Genomic DNA, 20,082 nt, shown 5'->3' on the forward strand with positions numbered 1-20,082 from the left:
ACCTGCATAAATTTTTGATAAGCATTTAAACTTACCTTTTTATTTTAGAAGTAACATTGTATCTTCCAAGCATCCCGACGCTCACACTGGAGACACCCGGAGACTCAGACCAAGCACAGCAAACACAGGAAACTACCCCGTCACTTCCCCGCGAGTGGTTGACACCACAGAACTTAAAATTAACCCTTGTGGGACTTTTGTCTCCACTTTCATACTTGCTTTTATTTTGTTCCTTATAGGTCTGCTCAAGTTACCCTTACCTAAGCCTTAAATTCAACATACTGTTGTTGAAGTTTTGATTTCCTTACATGACACAGGGATCAGTTATACGAACCAACAATTCCCTTCAGATTTTTGACTGGTCACTCATAGCTTTAGGACTTGTTTTCCATCTTATTTTCCTTTTTGGTAGTTTACTATTTGCTGTTTAGAATATTTTTCCTTTCCTACAGAATTAGAAGCAGATTACCGCTGTATGAACAGAGCCTACACGAGACCCGTTTTGGCCTGGGATCCAGGTCCGGGTCATAACCTGTCCTGGGATCCTCTTACCAGGTTTTGCAAATTGTGTGCATCCTTAATAGATTCCTGGACAACGGGGCCAGGAACAACAAATCATATTAGAAGAAGAACCACTCTGTGGGTTTGGTGAAATAAGGGTAGAGCAAGGAAGTATCTCACTACCCCAACCTACTACAGGGGAACTGGTGACGTTTTGGCTCATTACTTATGTGGTATTGGAAAGAGATTGGCAATCTTGATACTTTTTCAGACAGGTTGGGGACAGGATTCCCGAGCTGTTTGGGTTTGTTAATCTTATAGGACCATCTTCCTCTACCATAGGAGCCATAACCTTCCCTTTCCTGAAAACATTGATTGAGCTGTTGGTCAATTGGTAACGCAAAATGTTGAACCACCATACTAACAAATATGTATATTACCCATTTCTTAGCCATTTTCTTCCTTTGGAGTTTTATAATTATAAAGGTACATGGGTATTACCCATAGAAATTGTTGCTACCATTCTATTCTGTGATGGAAGCCCTAACTGCTGCCTTTGACCTATCTTTTGGTTATTCCATTAACAATTTCAAACACACAAATTCCCCTTACTAGTGTCTCCCCTACTTACTATCCACCTCTTAGTGCTCATAAGATAGTATGGCCATGACGGGTAAGACAGGAATGGAAATCCCATCCTGCTGAAGGATTCTAGGATGCCTGCAACCTAAGACAGCCTGCAATCGGAGCACTATTCAAATATTTGTTGAGCTTATGACAATAAAGAGCTGGGTGTTGAGGTGTGAGCACACAACTAGGTGCAGAACTAGGTTGTTTGCTGGAGACACTAACTATTCCTGATCTAGTGAAGGCCTTACTTTTGAAGACCTTCAAGGGGGGGAGATGTAGAAAATGAACCTATGAACATTGGTTCAGGCCTAAAAAGATTATAAAAACTGACAGGCCAGAGCTTGTGTGACACTGGCCTGAACTCCAGTGTGGCTCAACTCATGATCTGTTGAGACACCCTGGTGCAAGCAGAAATGAGGAAGGGGTGAGGATGGAAAAACAGAGTACCATGGTTTAGCAACATGGTGGTCACAGATGTTTTAGTGAAAAATAGAACAAGATAACTCCTCAGGATGATGACTCACGTCTTCCAAGAAAAGCTAGTCCATTATTAGCTTTTCCAGTAAGTACTAACCACATTATTATAATAGCCAATCAGTGTTAGCCATAATATCATCATATATCCAATAAGTGTGATTATTGTCAGATTACCTATGTATGACCTGTTATGTTAATGAACTTATATAAGTGATTGTATTTCCTACTTCTTTGGAGACAGTCACAGCCAGTACCTTTGTCCAAGCAGGGCTGCCCTCCCATGAGAAACTAATCAATTGTATCTGCATTGGCAAGTAATAATAAAAGAATTGTTTTTCTTATAAGGAATAAATCCTATTGCTTTCTCATACGTAGCCTTGGGTCTTTTATCTCGGCAAATTGGCTTTGGCTGTACTCTCATGAGAAATTACTATTTGTTATCTATGCTTGGGAAGTAATAAACAATTGCTTTTCTCATACCTACGTAGCCTTGGTTTATTTATTCCACCTATTAGGGGGTGGCTGGTCCATACTACTCTAGTAAGGGATCCATCTATACTTCTTCCCTTGATACTCTGATCTCATCTCATGGTTTTCAGTATCATCTTTACGCTGATGACTCCCAGATCTACCTCTCCACACCAGAAATCTCAGCTGAAATCCAGGCCAAAGTATCAGCCTGCTCTGACATTGCTGCCTGGATGTCTCAGCGCCATCTGAAACTAAACATGACCAAGACTGAGCTTCTTATCTTTCCCCTTAAACCAACCTCTCCTCCTCCCCCATTCTCTATTTCTGTGGATAACACTCTCATCCTTCCTCTCTCATCAGCTCGTAACCTTGGGGTCATCTTCGACTCCTCCCTCCCTTTCTCTGTACATATTCAACAGACTGCTAAAACCTGTCGTTTCTTTCTCTATAATATCACCAAAATTCGCCCTTTCCTTTCTGAGCACACTACCAGAACCCTCATCCACACTCTTATCACGTCTCGCTTAGACTATTGCAACTTGCTTCTCACAGGTCTCCCACTTAGCCATCTCTCTCCTCTTCAATCTGTTCAAAATTCTGCTGCATGACTAATATTCCGCCAGGGTCGTTATGCTCATATTAGCCCTCTCCTCAAGTCGCTTCACTGGCTTCCTATCTGTTTCCGCATACAATTCAAACTCCTCTTATTGACCTATAAGTGCATTCACTCTGCAGCTCCTCAGTACCTCTCCACTCTCATCTCTCCCTACATTCCTCCCCGGGAACTCCGTTCACTGGGTAAATCTCTCTTATCTGCACCCTTCTCCTCCACTGCTAACTCCAGACTCCATTCCTTTTATCTTGCTGCACCATATGCCTGGAATAGACTTCCTGAGCCGGTACGTCAAGCTCCATCTCTGACCGTCTTCAAATCTAAGCTAAAAGCCCACCTTTTTGATGCTGCTTTTAACTCCTAACCCTTGTTCACTTGTTCAGAACCCTTATTTTATCATGCTCACTTTAATATTTCAAATACTGCTGCTTTACGTAAATTTACAAATAAAAGCTGCAGATTAGATGTATGTCCGACCTATCTCCTAAAAGTTGCACCAAAATGTTACATCGAAGAACTGACTTGTTACCTCAACTATATGCTAAGTGCGGGTCTCTTCCCGCCAGGTCATGGAAACATCCTTCTCACCCCAATCCCAAAGAATTTAAAGATCAAGCCAAATGTCATCTCTAATTACCGCCCAGTGGCTTCGATACCTCTAGTTATCAAACTGATGGAGAGTCTGGTTAATGTTCAGCTCAACGAATTTTTGACTAATTTTGATATCCTCCACCATTCACAATCTGGTTTTCGAGTGCATTACAGCACGGAGACTGTCCTGGTCACCCTCCTATCCAACTTTCGACGAGAACTATCTGTTGGACGGAAGATTCTTCTACTACAGTTTGACATGTCTAGTGCTTTTGACATGGTGGATCACGAACTCCTGCTCCATCTACTGGATTCTTTCGGTATAGGAGGGCCAGTTTTGCATTGGTTCAAGGGTTTCTTGACTTCAAGGTCCTATCAGGTCATGGTGAACTCCTACACTTCTGAACCGTGGAATGCTTCCTGTGGGGTCCCTCAGGGCTCTCCCCTTTCACCTACCCTATTCAATATTATGATGATGCCTTTAGCCACAGCACTTGCAAATCTGGACCTCAACCCTTTCATCTATGCGGATGATATTACAGTCTACATCCCATTTCAATCCACAGTATCAGAAGTTGCCAACCTCATAGATGCATGCTTCTCCACTTTAGAACACTGGGCCAGGGTGTTCCGCTTCAGGCTAAACAGGGAAAAAAACTAATTGTCTCATCCTTTCGTCCGTTCACGCCCATGTATCTGACACAATGCTTCCAGTTCTGGGCTCTACCCTCCCGATTGCCAACAGCCTGAGACTTTTAGGAGTGCATCTGGACTCACATCTCCAGCTGGTTGATCATGTACACTTGGTCTCCAAAAAAATGTTCCAGGCCATGTGGAGGCTTCGGCGCATCAGATACCTCCTTCCCAGAGACTTGTTTCGTACCCTCGTCCACTGGCTTGTGCTATCCCATTTGGATTATTGTAGTGGTATTTATGTGGGTTGCCAGGCCTCCCTATTGAAAATGTTCCAAACGGCTCAGAACACCGCGGCGAGGCTCATTCTTAGAGAAAGGCGTTTTGCACACGCCGAACCCCTGCGCTTTAAACTTCATTGGCTGCCTGTACATGAGCGCATTGCTTTTAAGATCTGCTCCCTAACACATAAAATCATCTATGGGACTGCCCCGGATTACATGCTCCCCTTGATTGACCTTCCGCCTAGAAATGCCAACCCTGCGGCTCGGTCCTATCTCCACCTCCATTTTCCGAACTGTAAGGGAGTCAAGTACAAGAAAATCTTCGCCTCGTCCTTCCGTTACTGGAGTCCCAAACACTGGAACACGATACCTCGTCACCTTAAAACTCAAGCGGACCATGCCCTTTTTAAGAAGTTGTTAAAGACATTTTTCTTTGCAAAGACTTACCCCTCATCTTACCATGTTGATTAATGCATCCCTTGTCCCTTACCCTACTTAGTTCACGCTGTTAGTTTCTCCCCTCCTAATTGCTTCTTTTATGCTTGCCTAACCTTTAAGTTTGTACTCTTAATTTAATTCTCTGTAAGCCACATTGCGCCTGCATGAGTGGGAAAATGTGGGATATAAGCAACAAATAAATAAATAAATAAATATTCCCTTCTCTTGTTTGTCCTGTTTGTCTGTCCTAATTAGATTGTAAGCTCTGTCAAGCAGGGATTGTCTCTTCATGTTCAAGTGTACAGCGCTGCATACGTCTAGTAGCGCTATAGAAATGATAAGTAGTAGTAGTAAATAAACCTAAATAATTCATAGCACAAAGAAGTACCTGGAATAGAATCCCTTCCCTTCTTCCCCTGGTAGTTTGGGTTCAACCACTCAGGCCTACAGAAGGGAGATATCCTCTGCAAGTACCTGCTTGTGCTGAGAGCTGATGAAAGAAGCTCTCTGTGGGCAATTTGGAAGTCTCTGATGACAATTCAGTGTGTACCCAAGACAGACTATTGAAGAACCCATCGGTCTGAGGTTACAAGGGACCATCTGTGCTGGTAAAAAATGAGCCTCCCTCTGATTGAAAGGTTGTCTGGGATGGATACTTTTTGAGTGGCCCTGGGAAGCCGGTTGGGACTTCTAAAAACGGGGCTGGTGAGGCCTGGAACATTACAAAAGTGGAAATCTAGCAAAGTTACCTAGAAATTACCTAGGAGATGGATGCCCTGGAAAAGACTGGTATAAATGTGCACAGTGAGCAGACTGAGAGCTACACTTTGTATCTTCCTCCCAGTGTGAGTACATCTTTTAGATCCTCTTAATGGAGGCATTCAGTGAAATCCTATGCCAGGTCCTGAATTTTTTGCTTAGCCAACACCTTGTGCATTAAATTTATAAACATAACATCTCTCACATTCGTGCAGGTACTACAATGCTTAAGTATGAATGACTCAAATTTTCAGGCTGCAGTCAGTCGTGCAGAGACCCAGAACACCAGATATAAACATCAAAACTATATTAAAATCCATTAAAACTTTGGCTGATTTATGTACTTACAGCCATGACAAATGTGGTATGTGCATTTTAACTACAATTTATTCAAATCAGATATTTCTATTCAGAACATTATTTACCTTCACTGCTCCAAGTGCTTTCATAAGCTGGTTCAACCTTTTCTGCGACAAAGACAGCAAGCAATCACGATTCATGGGGTGGGTCAACATGTACTCTGTATACTGGAGTGCTAACTCAGGATTTGCTTCTACTGTGTCTTGGATACGCACTTGACGCATAGAATTTTTTTTATTCTAGAAAACAAAGTCAACAACATTGTGAAACAACTGCAAAATCAAATACTTTGTACAGTACAATCTAATTCAGTATATCAACAGACAGATATACTATGCATTTTTACCAGGCACCCAAAGAAAAAGGTGAAATTTGCTCTTACCTGGTTATTTCCTTTTTTTTTAAATCCTGCTAAACCAGCCTAGTCTAGTAGGTTATACCATAGGCGGTCGGTGGCCCAACTGTTTGGGGAGGCTAAAGGGGGTGGGGTTAGGGGCGGGGCCAGGGGTGGAGCTTAAATCCATAATTGTCTGATAACACACAGAAAAAAAAAAAAATAAATAAAAGTCACAATTAATACCTTTTATTAAATTTAGATATTAGATATGTATCATATGTCAAAGAATAAAGTGGTTGCTCAAAGCATATTCTAACCACAATCGCTCAACTGCAAAACACTATGCACAACTTTGTGCAAAAACACACTCAGAACCTTACTGTACCATAAATATTACACTGGGCAGAATCTAATACACCAATATACCATCCATACGGAACAATATGAAACAAGGGATCATATCATCACAATTCTCATGTAGAGCCACAAAACACTCTAATTCATGTTTAATGTGGGATAAAATGCCATAAATAAGTAAATAAATATAAACTTTTAATGTTGAGCACCTGATTCTCAAAGTGGACATATTCCAAACACTATAATGAAAATAAAATGATCTTTTCTACCTTTGTTGTCTGGTGACTTTTTCTGATCATGCTGGCCCAGTATCCGATTCTGCTGCTATCTGTCTTCAGTGCAGGTCAGGAAGTCATCCTTGTTAAATATCTCCCTGGCAACCCAGGACACCTCCAGCCAACCCCCCCCTGCTCTCCCAGCAGTAAGGTAAACAAATTAAACCATAAACCAATTTCTACAACTGGTTACACAAGGCTAGAGGGCTTTCACTGCAGCTCCTGCTGTGAGGATGGAGGTAAATCAACAATTTAAACCACTCAGAGCAGCGGGACTCCACAGCTGATCCATCCTGCTGCAGCAGGGGAGGCTTAGCCTCTCCAAGCCTCTTATACCAGGCGCCTATGGCTTATACCCACTTACCAACAGATAAAAGTAGAGAAAAACAGTGAATATTATGTCATCACTGGAGAAACAGGTGGTACACAATGGAAGACAGAAGAGAAGGTCAAACTACATTGCAGCGAGACAAATATAGAAGCACAAAGGGATGTCAAGCATGGGATAGTCAAGAATCCTTTATCAGTGAACTTGACACAGGCCGCGTTTCGGCAGGAGAACACCTGTGTCAGGGGTCAAACCAAATATAAATGGGCTCTTGAAAACATTCAAAGAATAATGTAACGTCACAACTCATTCAGCCAAAAACTGGAAATTTCTGACATATGGCATCCTGTCACTCGATAAAACTCATCACCATAAACAAGCATCAGTACACCATATGGTGGAAAGCTCCATTTTTTTTGGCTGAATGAGTTGCAACATTATTCACTGAACGTTTTCAAGAGCCCAATTACATTTGATTTGAACCTTGACATAGGCATTTTCACGTCAAAAAATGGCCCATGTCAGGTTCACTAATAAAGGACTCTTGATTATTTCATGCTTGATGGCCCTTTGTACTTCTATATCTGTTGTATAATAGGTGGCACTGCTACCTGTCAGTATGCTAATGCCAAAGCTGTAATAGTAAAAACAGAAAGTACAGAAGGAAAAAAAGCCCCAAAACAAACAAAAAAAAACCCCAAATACCCTTCTGGGACACATCTGCAGAATATGAAACTATTTACAAACCAGTGGCAGGCAAGGAACCCAAGGATATCTCAAATCCTTAGTCTTCCAAGGTAAGTCCAGCGGGTCTAGCAGGATTCCAGGAAAGAAAATTGTCAAGTAAGAATAAGGTTCACATTCCTTGTCATCCTGCTAGACCGATCCAGCCTTGTGGGATATACCAAAGTTTATCCCTCTGGATGGGAGGAAGACAAAGGTACCTCAAAAATGGCCCTGCCAAAGTTACTGTCCCATCTGGCCCAAACATCAGCCCTATATAATGCTTGATGAATGAATGCAGCGATGACTAAGTTGCCACCTCACAAATACCCGGAGATACTCTTCTGGCTTCTGCCCAAGAAACTGCCTGAGCTCTTACCCAATTAGCATGGATGCCATCTGGGATTTCTTTCTGCTTAAGAATGTATACCGCTTCAACTGCCACCTTGATCCAGTGTACCAGAGATGACTTACCGCATGCCCCATATGCAGGCCACTGAAAAACGTACAAAGATGAGTGGATTTGAGAAAGGAATTAGTGACTTTTTCACGGAGATAGTGGTGGATTCTTGGAATGTCCTCCCGTGGGAGGTGGTGGTGAAGAAAACAGTAACAGAATTCAAAAATGCGTGGGATAAACATAAAGGAAATCTGTTCAGAAAGAATGGATCCTCAGAAGCTTAGCAGAGATTGGGTGGCAGCACCACTGGTTGGGAGGCGGGTCTAGTGCTTAGGAGATGGGGCTAGTGCTGAGCAGACTTCTACGGTCTGTGCCCTGAAAATGGCAGATACAAATCAAGGTCAGGTGTACATAATAAAGTAGCACGTAAGAGTTTATCTTGTTGGGCAGACTGGATGGACAGTACAGGTCTTTCTCTGCCGTCACCTACTATGTTACTATGTTATGTTAGATAATGGATGACTGCTCTGAAAACATCCAGTTTAAGCAAAATGATACATAATCATCTTTTGGAAGACTTCTGGAAGAAGGAAAAGAAGCTACTTGAAGAAAAGAGGGAACCATATGAAAAGTAACCATGTCAACAACAAAAAAAAAAAAAAAAGACAGCTAGGAATCCCTACAAGAAAAGGACCTGCAACTCCGAAATGCTCCTAGTTTAACATACAGCAAATAGAAAAATGGTCTTAGCAGACAGGTATTTCAAGAAAGTCCAACAGACAACCTCTAAAGAAGCTTGTCCAATGAGAGACCCAATAAGATCTCACTGGGGTATGAACAGTCTGAGAGTTAGATAAATGTGCTTGACTTCCTAAAAAAAACAAACTACACCTGGTTGGGCTATAATAGAGAATCTAGAGCAACGCTACCTATACCTTAAACAAATTAAGATAAACTCAGCTCTAGTTCCTTTTGCAGAAAGTAAAATAAAATAAAAGTTATTTAGGCTATACTAAAAACAGCTCAGGACTTGAGTACTGAGTAGTGCCAAAAGCTGTTCTGAAAACAGAGAAAAATGAAGGCAGATAAACACCATATCGCTATCTATGCCATCTATTCTCCCTTTCACTCCCTTAGAGATCCTATGTAATTGCCCTAAGCTTTCTTGAATTCAGATACTGTTTTTGTCTCCACCACCTCCACCAGGAGGTCGTTCCACAAATTCACCACCCTCTCCATGAAGTATTTACTCAGGTTACTTCTGAGTCTATCTCCTTTCACCTTCATCCTATGCCCTCTCATTCCAGAGCTTCCTTTCAATTGAAGTATCTAATGCAAGTGGGAAAGCGCAGGGTACAAATGTAATAAAAAAAAAAAATAGTGGTCCTATTGATTCTTTTGCTGGCTTCTTGCTTTTAATATAACTAAAAAAAAAAAAAAAATCTTTTGCTATGTGTGTGTGCCTCCAACACAATCTTTTTTTTTTTCAATGTTCCTCTTTGCCTTCCTTATCAGCGCTTTGCATTTGACTTGCCATTCCTTATGCTGTTTCTTATTATTTTCACCCTATATAAAGCTGAAGAAACCAGAATTGACAATATATCCCTGCATATAACTTGTCAAACAATGTCTTATTGCTGGGAGGAAAAGACCTCAAATGTCCTTTGGTAGGCGACAAGCATACAAGCTTAATGCCAGCTCATCTTGGACTATGGTCATATCCATTGGTCAAAAACCTCCTGTGCTCCTCCTGCAATCATTTAAATTTTCTCTATTTTTTTTTTTATATTTTTCGTTGTAAAGTTTTGAATTTTACATTCTAAATACCAGCACCTAACTAAAGTATAGAATAAGTCAAAATGAAAATAATTGTGTTAAATATTGAATAGAAATAGGGGTGAACATATATAACAATATGTGCAAAGACTGATAATAAGTATAAATATGAGACAGAATGCATGAAATGTAAAATACTAGTAAATAAGGCACGTTTCTGATACAAATGAAACGGGCGCTAGCAAGGTTTTCCTCGGAGTGTGTATGTTTGAGAGAGTGTGTGTGAGAGTGACTGTATGAGAGAAAGACAGAGAGAGTAATGTGCGAGTGTGTGTGTGTGACAGAGAGAGAGTGAGTCTGGGTGCGAGTGCGTATGTGAGACACAGTGACAGAGACAGAGTGTGTTTCACACAGATACACTGTCTGTGAGAGTGTGTGAGAGAGAGAGAGTATGTGTGTGTGAGACAGAGTGTGAGAGAGTATGTGTGCGATACACAGACTCTCTGCGAGACCGAGAGTGTATGAGACCGAGTGTGTGAGACCGAGAGTGTGTGAGGGTGACTGTGTGACACATAGAGAGTGAATGTGATACAGTGTGAGAGACTGTGTGAGAGTGAGAAAGACACTGACTGTGAGAGTGTGTGTGTGACAGAGATACCTCCCCCCCCTGCAGTCTCAGGACCCCCTCCCCCTCTGGTCTCAGAATCCCCTCCCCCCCCTCTGGTCTCAGAATCCCCTCCCCCCCTCTGCATTCCCCGGACCCCCTGCCTCCCCCCCCCCTCTGCGTGGTTGGCAGCACCGTGCGTGTGTGTGTGACAGAGAGTGAAACTGGGTGCAAGTGTGTCTGTGAGAGAGAGAGAGTGTTTGTGTGTGTGATTATCCTCTCCCCTGCCCCCCTCCAGCCACCCAGCGATTCTCGTCTGCCCTGCCCCCCTCCAGCCACACAGCTATTCTCCTGTCTCCCCTGCCCCCCTCCAGCCACCCAGCAATTCTCCTGTATCCCCTGCCCCCCCTCCAGCCATGCAGTGATTCTCCTCTCTCCCCTGACCCCCCTCCAGCCACCCAGCGATTCTGCTCTCCCCTGCCCCCCTCCAGCCACCCAGCGATTGTCATGTGTCCCCTGCCCCCCTCCAGCCACCCAGCAATTCTCCCTTATCCCCCGCCCCCCCCCTCGAGGCATGCAGCGATTCTCCTCTCTCCCCTGCCCCCCTCCAGCCACCCAGCGATTCTGCTCTCTCCCCTGTCCCCCCTTCAGCCACCCAGCGATTCTGCTCTCTCCCCTGCCCCCCTTCAGCCACCCAGCGATTCTCGTCTGCCCTGCCCCCCTCCAGCCACACAGCTATTCTCCTGTCTCCCCTGCCCCCCTCCAGCCACCCAGCAATTCTCCTGTCTCCCCTGCCCCCCTCCAGCCACCCAGCAATTCTCCTGTATCCCCTGCCCCCCCTCCAGCCATGCAGTGATTCTCCTCTCCCCTGACCCCCCTCAAGCCACCCAGCGATTCTGCTCTCTACCCTGCCCCCCTCCAGCCACCCAGCGATTGTCATGTGTCCCCTGCCCCCCTCCAGCCACCCAGCAATTCTCCTGTATCCCCCGCCCCCCCTCGAGGCATGCAGCGATTCTCCTCTCTCCCCTGCCCCCCTCCAGCCACCCAGCGATTCTGCTCTCTCCCCTGTCCCCCCTTCAGCCACCCAGCGATTCTGCTCTCTCCCCTGCCCCCCCTTCAGCCACCCAGCGATTGTCCTGTGTCCCCTGCCCCCGCTCCAGCCACCTGCGATTCTCCTCTGTCCCCTGCCCCCCCCCCCTCCAGCCAGCCAGCAATTGTACTGTGTCCCCAGATTAGCTCCGTCGAAGTGGCGGCATTATTGAAAGCCCTGGCCATCCACAGAGTCAGCTTCAGAACGTTGGAGGTGAGTTCGTTCCCTCAGTCCTGCCTTCTGATTACCCGCTCTCAACGTCTTCACGAGGGTGAGGGCAGGGCAGAGAGATATGTGACACCGTTATGAACCCTTCACTGAAGCCACGGAGTCAGCTTCAGAACGTTGGAGGTGCTTTTTATTATAGTAGACATGGGTTACATACCATGTCAGTGTAAATCAAGAAAGCTTTGCAGAGTCTTTAAACAGGAAAAAACGTAAACGTGCTGGAACAAAATACACTTTGTGCTGAAACGCGGGCCATGTAGGGTCCTTGTTTCAGTATACTTTTGTAGAGAGGTGTGGTAGCCGTGTTAGTCCACTCTTAAAGGTTATCAATAGAAATCAAACAAAATAAAACACGGAAAAGAAAATAAGATGATACCTTTTTTATTGGACATAACTTAATACATTTCTTGATTAGCTTTCGAAGGTTGCCCTTCTTCGTCAGATCGGAAATAAGCAAATGTGTTAGCAGATAGTATATATAAGAGAAACATCAAAGCATTACTTTGACAGTCTGACAGAGTAGGAGGGTGGGGGTATGCATGGGGACATCAAAGCATTTCATTGATATTCAAACAGGATGGGTGTTGGTAGGTGAAAGGAGGGTAATAAACAGAGAAATAAACAGAGAAATACAGCATTATGGTTTATAATGGGTTAGAAAACCCAGATCCTTATTAAGTCTTGTTTGTTGGGTGTCAAAATATTCAATCATTCTTATTTCAAAGGTCTTACGTTCCTATACTGTTTTAAAATTACCTTTCAGTATTCTTACTGTGAAATCACTGGTGCAGTGTTCTGGTCTTGTGAAGTGTTGGCCCACAGGGGTGGGGGCTTGACTGGCACTGGCTATTTTCATGTGATGTCTATGCAGATTGAATCTTGTCTTAAGCATCTGGCCTGTTTCTCCAATATAGCATCCTTCGTTACATTTTTTTTACACTGAATGATATATACCACATTGGAAGATGAGCATGTAAAATACTCCTTTATGTTGAATATTTTTCCTTTGTGAATGACTGTGGGGTCTTGTGAAATGTTTTGGCATAGTTTGCAGCTGGCTGTGTTACAGGGAAACGTGCCCTTTTCTTTTTCCGTCTGTGTTGGAAGTTTACGTCTGATAAGCTTGTGTTTTAAATTTGGTGGCTGTCGGAAGGCCAGCACTGGTGGGGATGGGAATATCTCTTTCAGTAATTTATCTTCCTGGAGTAGCGGCTGTAGGTCTCTTATGATTTTCCTCAGTTTCTCCAGCTCTGGGTTGTATGTCACTACAAGGGGAATTCTGTCTGTGGCTTTTTTTTTCTTTGTACTGTAGCAGATTTTCCCTGGGTGTTTTGAGGGAGGAGGCAATATTCTTAGAGATTATTTTGGGGTTGTAGCCTTTCTGTTTGAAGGATGCAGTCAGGGTTTCAAGGTGTCTGTCTCTATCCTTTTGGAAATAAACTCTTGGATGCTCTTACTCCTTTGTTTGCCTTGGTAATTTGGAACTTACCTCACTTTCACCCTCACTGTTGCTGTTTGCGGATTTTGTGAGGACCCCCGTTCTTTTGCTTGTGGAAAAGAAGAACCCGAACTACAGCTATGGAATGCAAGATTCCACATTAGGAGTCACCTACCAGGAAAGGGATCTAGGTGTCATCGTTGATAATACGTTGAAACCCTCTTCTCAGTGTGCAGCGGCAGTTAAGAAAGCACATAGAATGTTAGGTATTATTTGGAAAGGAATAGAAAACAAAAATGAGGATGTTATAATGCCTTTGTATCACTCCATGGTGCGACCGCACCTCGAATACTGTGTGCACTTCTGGTCACCGCATCTCAAAAAAGATATAGTGGAATTATAAAAGGTACAGAGAAGGGCGACAAAAACAATAAAGGGGATGGGATGACTTCCCTATGAGGAAAGACTAAAGCGGCTAGGGATCTTTAACTTAGAGAAGAGACAGCTGAAGGGAGATATAATAGAGGTCTATAAAATAATGAGTGGAGTGGAATCTAGTAGGTGGAAATCGATTGTTTACTTTCCAAAAATACTAGGACTAGGGGGAACGTAATGAAGCTACAAAGTAGTAAATTTAAAACGAATCAGAGAAAATATTTCTTCATTCAACTTGTAATTGAAGTCTGGAAATCATTGCCAGAGAATGTAGTAAAAGCATTAGCTTAGCGGGGTTTCAAAAAGGTTTGGATATCTTCCAAAAAGAAAGTATATAAGTATTAAAATGGGCTTGGGGAAAATCCATGATAAGCAGTATAAAATGTGTTGTACTGTTTTGGGATCTTACCAGGTACTCGTGACCTAGATTGGCCACTGTTGGAAATAGGATGCTGGGCTTGATGGACCTTCGCTCTGTCCCAGTATGGCAATACTTATGTACTTAAATGGGATGTGGGAGACCAACAGTGTGAGGGACAAAACTTTATGAGCGCTTGAGAAGCCAGGATGACCACATCAGAGAGAGACTCCATTTTAGTGTTGACAACATCATTGTAGAAGGCATCCCGTTGCCAAGGATGATTGTTCTGGATCTAATACTAAAGAATTTTTGCCAGCCTAATAACCTGGCATTAAAAGTGAGGCAAACTTGTTATACCACTATTCTTGCAAGACCTTAGGGCACATTATATTAAGAAAAAACATCTAAATGTATGTAACCCCATCAATACCCATTTTATTCTCTCTCAATCCAAAGGCTACCCCCTCCCCCCAAAATGAAGTAGTAGAGAATATTGGTGCCACAGTACCTACAAAGTCCCAATTTGTTCTTAGAAGTAAACAATTAAAGTAACATAGTAAATGACGGCAGATAAAGACCTGAACGGTCCATCCAGTCTGCCCAACAAGATAAACTCATTTTACATGGTATGTAATACTTTATATGTATACCCGAGTTTGATTTGTCCCTGCCTTTCTCAGGGCACAGCCTGTAAAAGTCTGCCCAGCACTGTTCCTGTACTAAAAGTTCTGAAGCCAACGTCGAAGTCCCTTAAAATTTACACTCCAGCCCATCCATATCTATTCAGTCACGATCAGGGCACAGACCATAGAAGTCTGCCCTGCATTGGTTTTACTCTCCAAATACTGGCATCACCACCAAATCTCCACTAAGATTCCATAGATCCATTCCTTCTAAACAGGATTCCTTTGTGTTTATACCACGCATGTTTGAATTCAATTACCGTTTTCATCTCCACCACCTCCCGCGGGAGGGCATTCCACATATCCACCACTCTCTCTGTGAAAAAATACTTCCTGATATTACTCTTGAGTCTGCCCCCCTTCAACCTCAATTCATGTCCTCTAGTTCTACCACCTTCCCCGTCTCCGGAAAAGGTTCATTTGCGGATTAATACCTTTCAAATTTTTGTCACCCCTGTTTCGCCTTTCCTCCAAGGTATACATGTTCAGGTCGGCAAGTCTCTCCTCGTATGGTTTGCAACGCAAATCCCATACCATTTTTGTAGCTTTGCTTTGCACCGCTTCCGGTCTATTCAAAATATCATGCTTCAAGTTTACTCCTAAATGACAAGTAATGGGGCTCTAGCTGAATTTCTAACAGACAATGATTCCATAGGCTATGGGCAAAAGAACTGAAAGCTGTACAACGGGAGCCCAGTGTAAACACAGTGTGGCTGCAAAACAGATATCAATGCCTGTTGAGATTAACAAAGTGGAAAAGACAGAGAATAGCACATAAATAAGTCTGACGGATAGTACGGTCTTATGTTATTTAAACATTTAATACAATCATTAGAACCTTGAATCCAGTGGTCAATTGTCCTTGCAACAAATTTGCCTACTCCAGAATCTGTGTCAGACTTTACTCACAATACAATGCTTCTACCAGTATTCTTGAGGAGCTGCAAATATCTTAACAGGCTGAGGGGAAGACCTTGACAGAGAGAGTTACAGTAGTTAAGTCTACTTAGTAACAAGGCACAGATAACAGTCAAATTTTTTACGAAAAGATATTGACCAAATTCCTTAATCTGACTCAGATACATGAAAGGAGATTTGATAACTGAGGAAGTCTGAGTCCTTATAGTCTGGTGTCTAAATAGGCTCCAGGACTCTGCACCACTTCTTTACATTTCCGTTCTATTTCTAGAACTGATAGAGAAACAAACATGTCTCTTCCTTTTTATTTTTTAATCCAATTTAACTTGGATTAATTTAAGCATAAGAGATTTATGTCAACTAGCTACTCCTCAAAGACAAAGGAATTTAGCTACAGATGGTTCTTGATAGTCATGTCAATAAATGCATAACTGGATGTCATTGACAAACAAATAAGAGAGGACATAAGAATAGAACACAGTCTGGGGAAAAGAACAAGTAGATACCAGATAATAATCCCACAAAATGTATACCAAATAGTCAGGTATCAAATAAGTGTAGCATGTGCTCATAAAAACCAATAGACCATTACAACCAAAGTAAGTCAATTGTTAGTCCAAGCTTGTGATGTAATCATCACACATTCAAAAAAGAACACAACCATATGCCAATTTCAAAAAGTGTCATTGTGATAATACAGCAAAAAAAAGTTTTTACTTAACTTTAATTTTGGAGAAGCAATGAGAACATAGTAACATAGTAAGTGACGGCAGATAAAGACCTGAACCGGTCCATCCAGTCTGCCCAACAGTCATATTAAGGTTCAAAACGGAAGCACGTAACAAGAAGAAATTATATATCAAACAGTCATTGATTCTTGGGTTCCTTGAGAAAGCTACAAAACATGGTCCATGTCAGGACCCTAGTAGGATGCCCCGTTTTATACGCTGTGTTTCAATATTATGAATAAAGTGAATGAAGTGAACATTATAAAGTTAAAAAAAATTTTTATTATCACAATGACACAGTCAGCCCTGAGGGAACGATTGTGACCTGGAGGTGCGCTTTTCCACAGAAACCCATGGCTGAACACAGCTGAACCACCAGGGTAGCAGCAGAATGGTGCTGAAACCGAATTGTGGTGAGTGGCGTAGGACCCAACCTCCATCCAGGGACCTGGAAAAGGGCACAGCTGAACGGCTCACCCACTACTGAGGGGGACTCCCGAGGCAGCACTAGAGAAACTATCCGCTGGACACAGCCCAAGGAAAAGACAAAGAGTATCCTTTCCACATGGCAGTCTTTGACACTACCGAATCGTGACCAGCTGGATTTAGCTATCTCAGGGCATTTCAACCCCCACTCCCTGAATGGCCTAAAGGTGAGTGACAATATTCACTAAATGAATGAGATTGCATCTTCACCTCATATAGGACCAGCTCTGAAAATCCTGACACTAGTCGCCCAGCACCTGCAACACAGGACCACGTGGGGAGCATCCTCTCAGAGATTGGCACCGCAGAAGCCAAGAGAAGAGCAATCACCAGTCCCGCAGGAGATAAGCAGGCAGACCGCCTGACATCCGCAGGAAGTAAGCAGCACCCACAGGAGGTAAAGCGGATATACCCATTCAGTGACCGAGACAAGTAATTCCACATCCACTCCCCTGAGTCTCCTGGAAGCCCAGCACCACAAGAAGCTAAGAGTGTCAGGTGCTGGACAGGACACATGGGGAACGAACACCGAGCCACAGAGGATACCGTGGACCTCTACCATCGGGAAGGGAGGAAAACGAAGCTGCAGCACAACCAAGGGAGATGCCCAACGACTGTCAACAGAGGCCCACATGTCCATACCCCACAGGAACAAATAGGGTTGGGGAGATGGGGGCAGCGCAGCTACCTGGACAAAGACACAACCGAACATGTCTCAGAGAACTGTAACCCCAGTGCTCGGATGGGAGAGACACCTGCAGGACCAACAGTGAGACAATTGGAACCCACAGACCTCGAGACTACAGTACGCAAAGCCACGACCGGATGCTCAACAACTGACTCTCACACAAACACACAAGATACACTCCTGACTCCCACATACAAACCATACTTAAAAAAAAAAAAACCTACCTGCGATTCTGACCCAGCTGGGAAATACATAAACAATGAGAACAACCTCAAAATGGCCAATATAAAGACATGGGTCTTCTACTACATGATAATATGGATAACAGGATTAAACGCTGCCTCCCCTAACAAATGGAACAAAATCCCTATACGCATCTCGGCCAGACGACGTTCCAATCATCAAATGAACCCTCACAATAAATCAGAGACCGAAATAACAACCAACAACAAGGTAAGCCTGAGCAACCAAAATCTCAAAAAAAAATAAATAAAAAAAACCACACATACAAAATGTTAAGCACACCAACATCAAATACGACACCTACATTCCAAAATCCACAAGATACAAAAACGTGAGATCAACGGTCAATAAGACAGCGATAATTAGAGACTGGATAGAAATGGAACAATTAGGGCTACTGTTCATAATGGAAACATGGCTACACCTCAAAGACGACCCGGTACTGCTCGACATATGCCCACCAGAATACAAAACGAAACACATCAACAGAACAAAAAAGAGAGGAGGTGGGGTCGCACTAATATACAAATCCTCCTTCACAGTTGAACCTATCGTCAAACATACATCCTCAGCAATCAAAATCTTGGCATGCAAAATCACGGCTACAACACTAAATGGTCAACTGATGTGTCATACTGTTCTTGCGTTGGGCTAGGAAGCAGAGTCCATGTTAAATCTTAGGACAATCCACTCCTTTTGTGTCAGAGAGGAAAAGAATTTGAGTTTTCGAAATATTCAATTTCAAATGATTTTCCTCCATGCACTGTACTATTTTTGTAAGAGAAAATCTGAATTTGACAAAAGTATTTTTAAAAAAGTTCTCAACAAGTAATACAAACTGTATGTCATCAGCATATAGCCTTTATTGCACCCCCAGACATCTCCACAATGTACATAATGGTAAAAGAAAAAGATTGAATAGAACCGTTGAATGGCAGGAGCCAATCACAAAATAAAATTCCAATTTAATATAAAATGAGACACTGAAAGAGAAACTAAATGAGAAATTAAAATTTCAAAAATAAATCGCTGCATTCTATTCCACATCTTTTATACCTCGTAACAAAATTTCAAAGCGGTTCACAAGCATAACATCTCATTCAGATATAATATCAATTAAAATTGTTAATTAATTCATTCACTGGTGAAGTATTACAAAGAGAACAGCTAAGATTTCAAAATTTTACAAAAAACACTATAATCAGGTATCAACCATATTGACACTCACAGATATGACAACTCTGAAAGCAATGGGTGACAGTGTTCATGCCTACACAGCAGAGTGAAGTTTAAATTGATTTTGCTAACACATCACCAGCCTTCTTAGATATTTATAAGATTGGCTTATTTCTTATGCCCCTGCTCGCTTGTTACATTCCTTGCAAGGTAATATTTTTCATGCCTCTCTCCATCCTGATCCCCACACATACAAAACAAAGATTCATCTCAAAGATACTTTCATTACAGCCTTTGCTTATTTAGGTCCAGTGCTTAGGCACTCTCCATCCCTGGAGCTTTGTGTGGAATCATCACATATAAAATTTAAGAAAGGATTAAAGACCTGGTTCTTGGAGAAGGAGGCCTTTGGAGGTTGACAGTCGGAGCTTTGATCATCACTCTATACAAGCACTGATTTTAGTCAGTAGGGTTTTTAAAACCTTTTTTATATTAATAAAACTCTAAAGCGCAAGTTATCAATCTAGGCCCCCATTAAGTTGAGATATTTTACCACAGCTCGTGCTATTTTAGCACTGGTGCCATTTTATACAATGAGACTTAGTTACTAACAATCCAAGTTAACAGTAAAATAACTCATCTGAATGGTAGCCCATGCTGATAACTAAGAATATAACATAATGGGGAGAAGTTATGTTTATGAAAAATTTAAGTTTATATTTTGTGTTTCGTAAACCAGGGTTTGACAAACCCCAGGTTCCAGGTCACCATAAAAACTGATAAATCGGTGCCTAGGTTTTGCAGACACAAAATGAGGCCCCTGCAAGAAGCATGCCAGCTGTCAGATTCCGGGGTTGATCCCCCTGCCTACCTTCCACAGCGGCTGCCCACCGCTACACTGCCTCTGAGTCCCGGATGTGCAGGAACAAAATAAGAGTAGTCTTTGAGTCAATGTATGGAATGTGTCAGAGGGGGTGGGACTAGCACAGCCTTAGTCAGTGAGCGCACAGGCTTCTCTACTCATGTTACCACTAAGAATGGGCCTGCTCCT

General features: G+C 42.7%; 1 protein-coding gene across 1 annotated transcript in view; it reads right to left on the minus strand.

The window, feature by feature from the left end:
* The window catches only part of NCAPG2 (non-SMC condensin II complex subunit G2), a 285,514-nt gene that overhangs the window by 61,780 nt on the left and 203,652 nt on the right, over window positions 1–20,082 (minus strand). Inside the window, exon 19 of the mRNA XM_030198719.1 lies at window positions 5,823–5,996. Coding sequence (XP_030054579.1) covers window positions 5,823–5,996 — 174 coding nt within the window. The remainder of the gene's footprint in view (window positions 1–5,822; window positions 5,997–20,082) is intronic.

Source organism: Microcaecilia unicolor, chromosome 1, assembly GCF_901765095.1.
Source record: "Microcaecilia unicolor chromosome 1, aMicUni1.1, whole genome shotgun sequence".
Classification (NCBI taxonomy): Eukaryota; Metazoa; Chordata; class Amphibia; order Gymnophiona; family Siphonopidae; genus Microcaecilia; species Microcaecilia unicolor.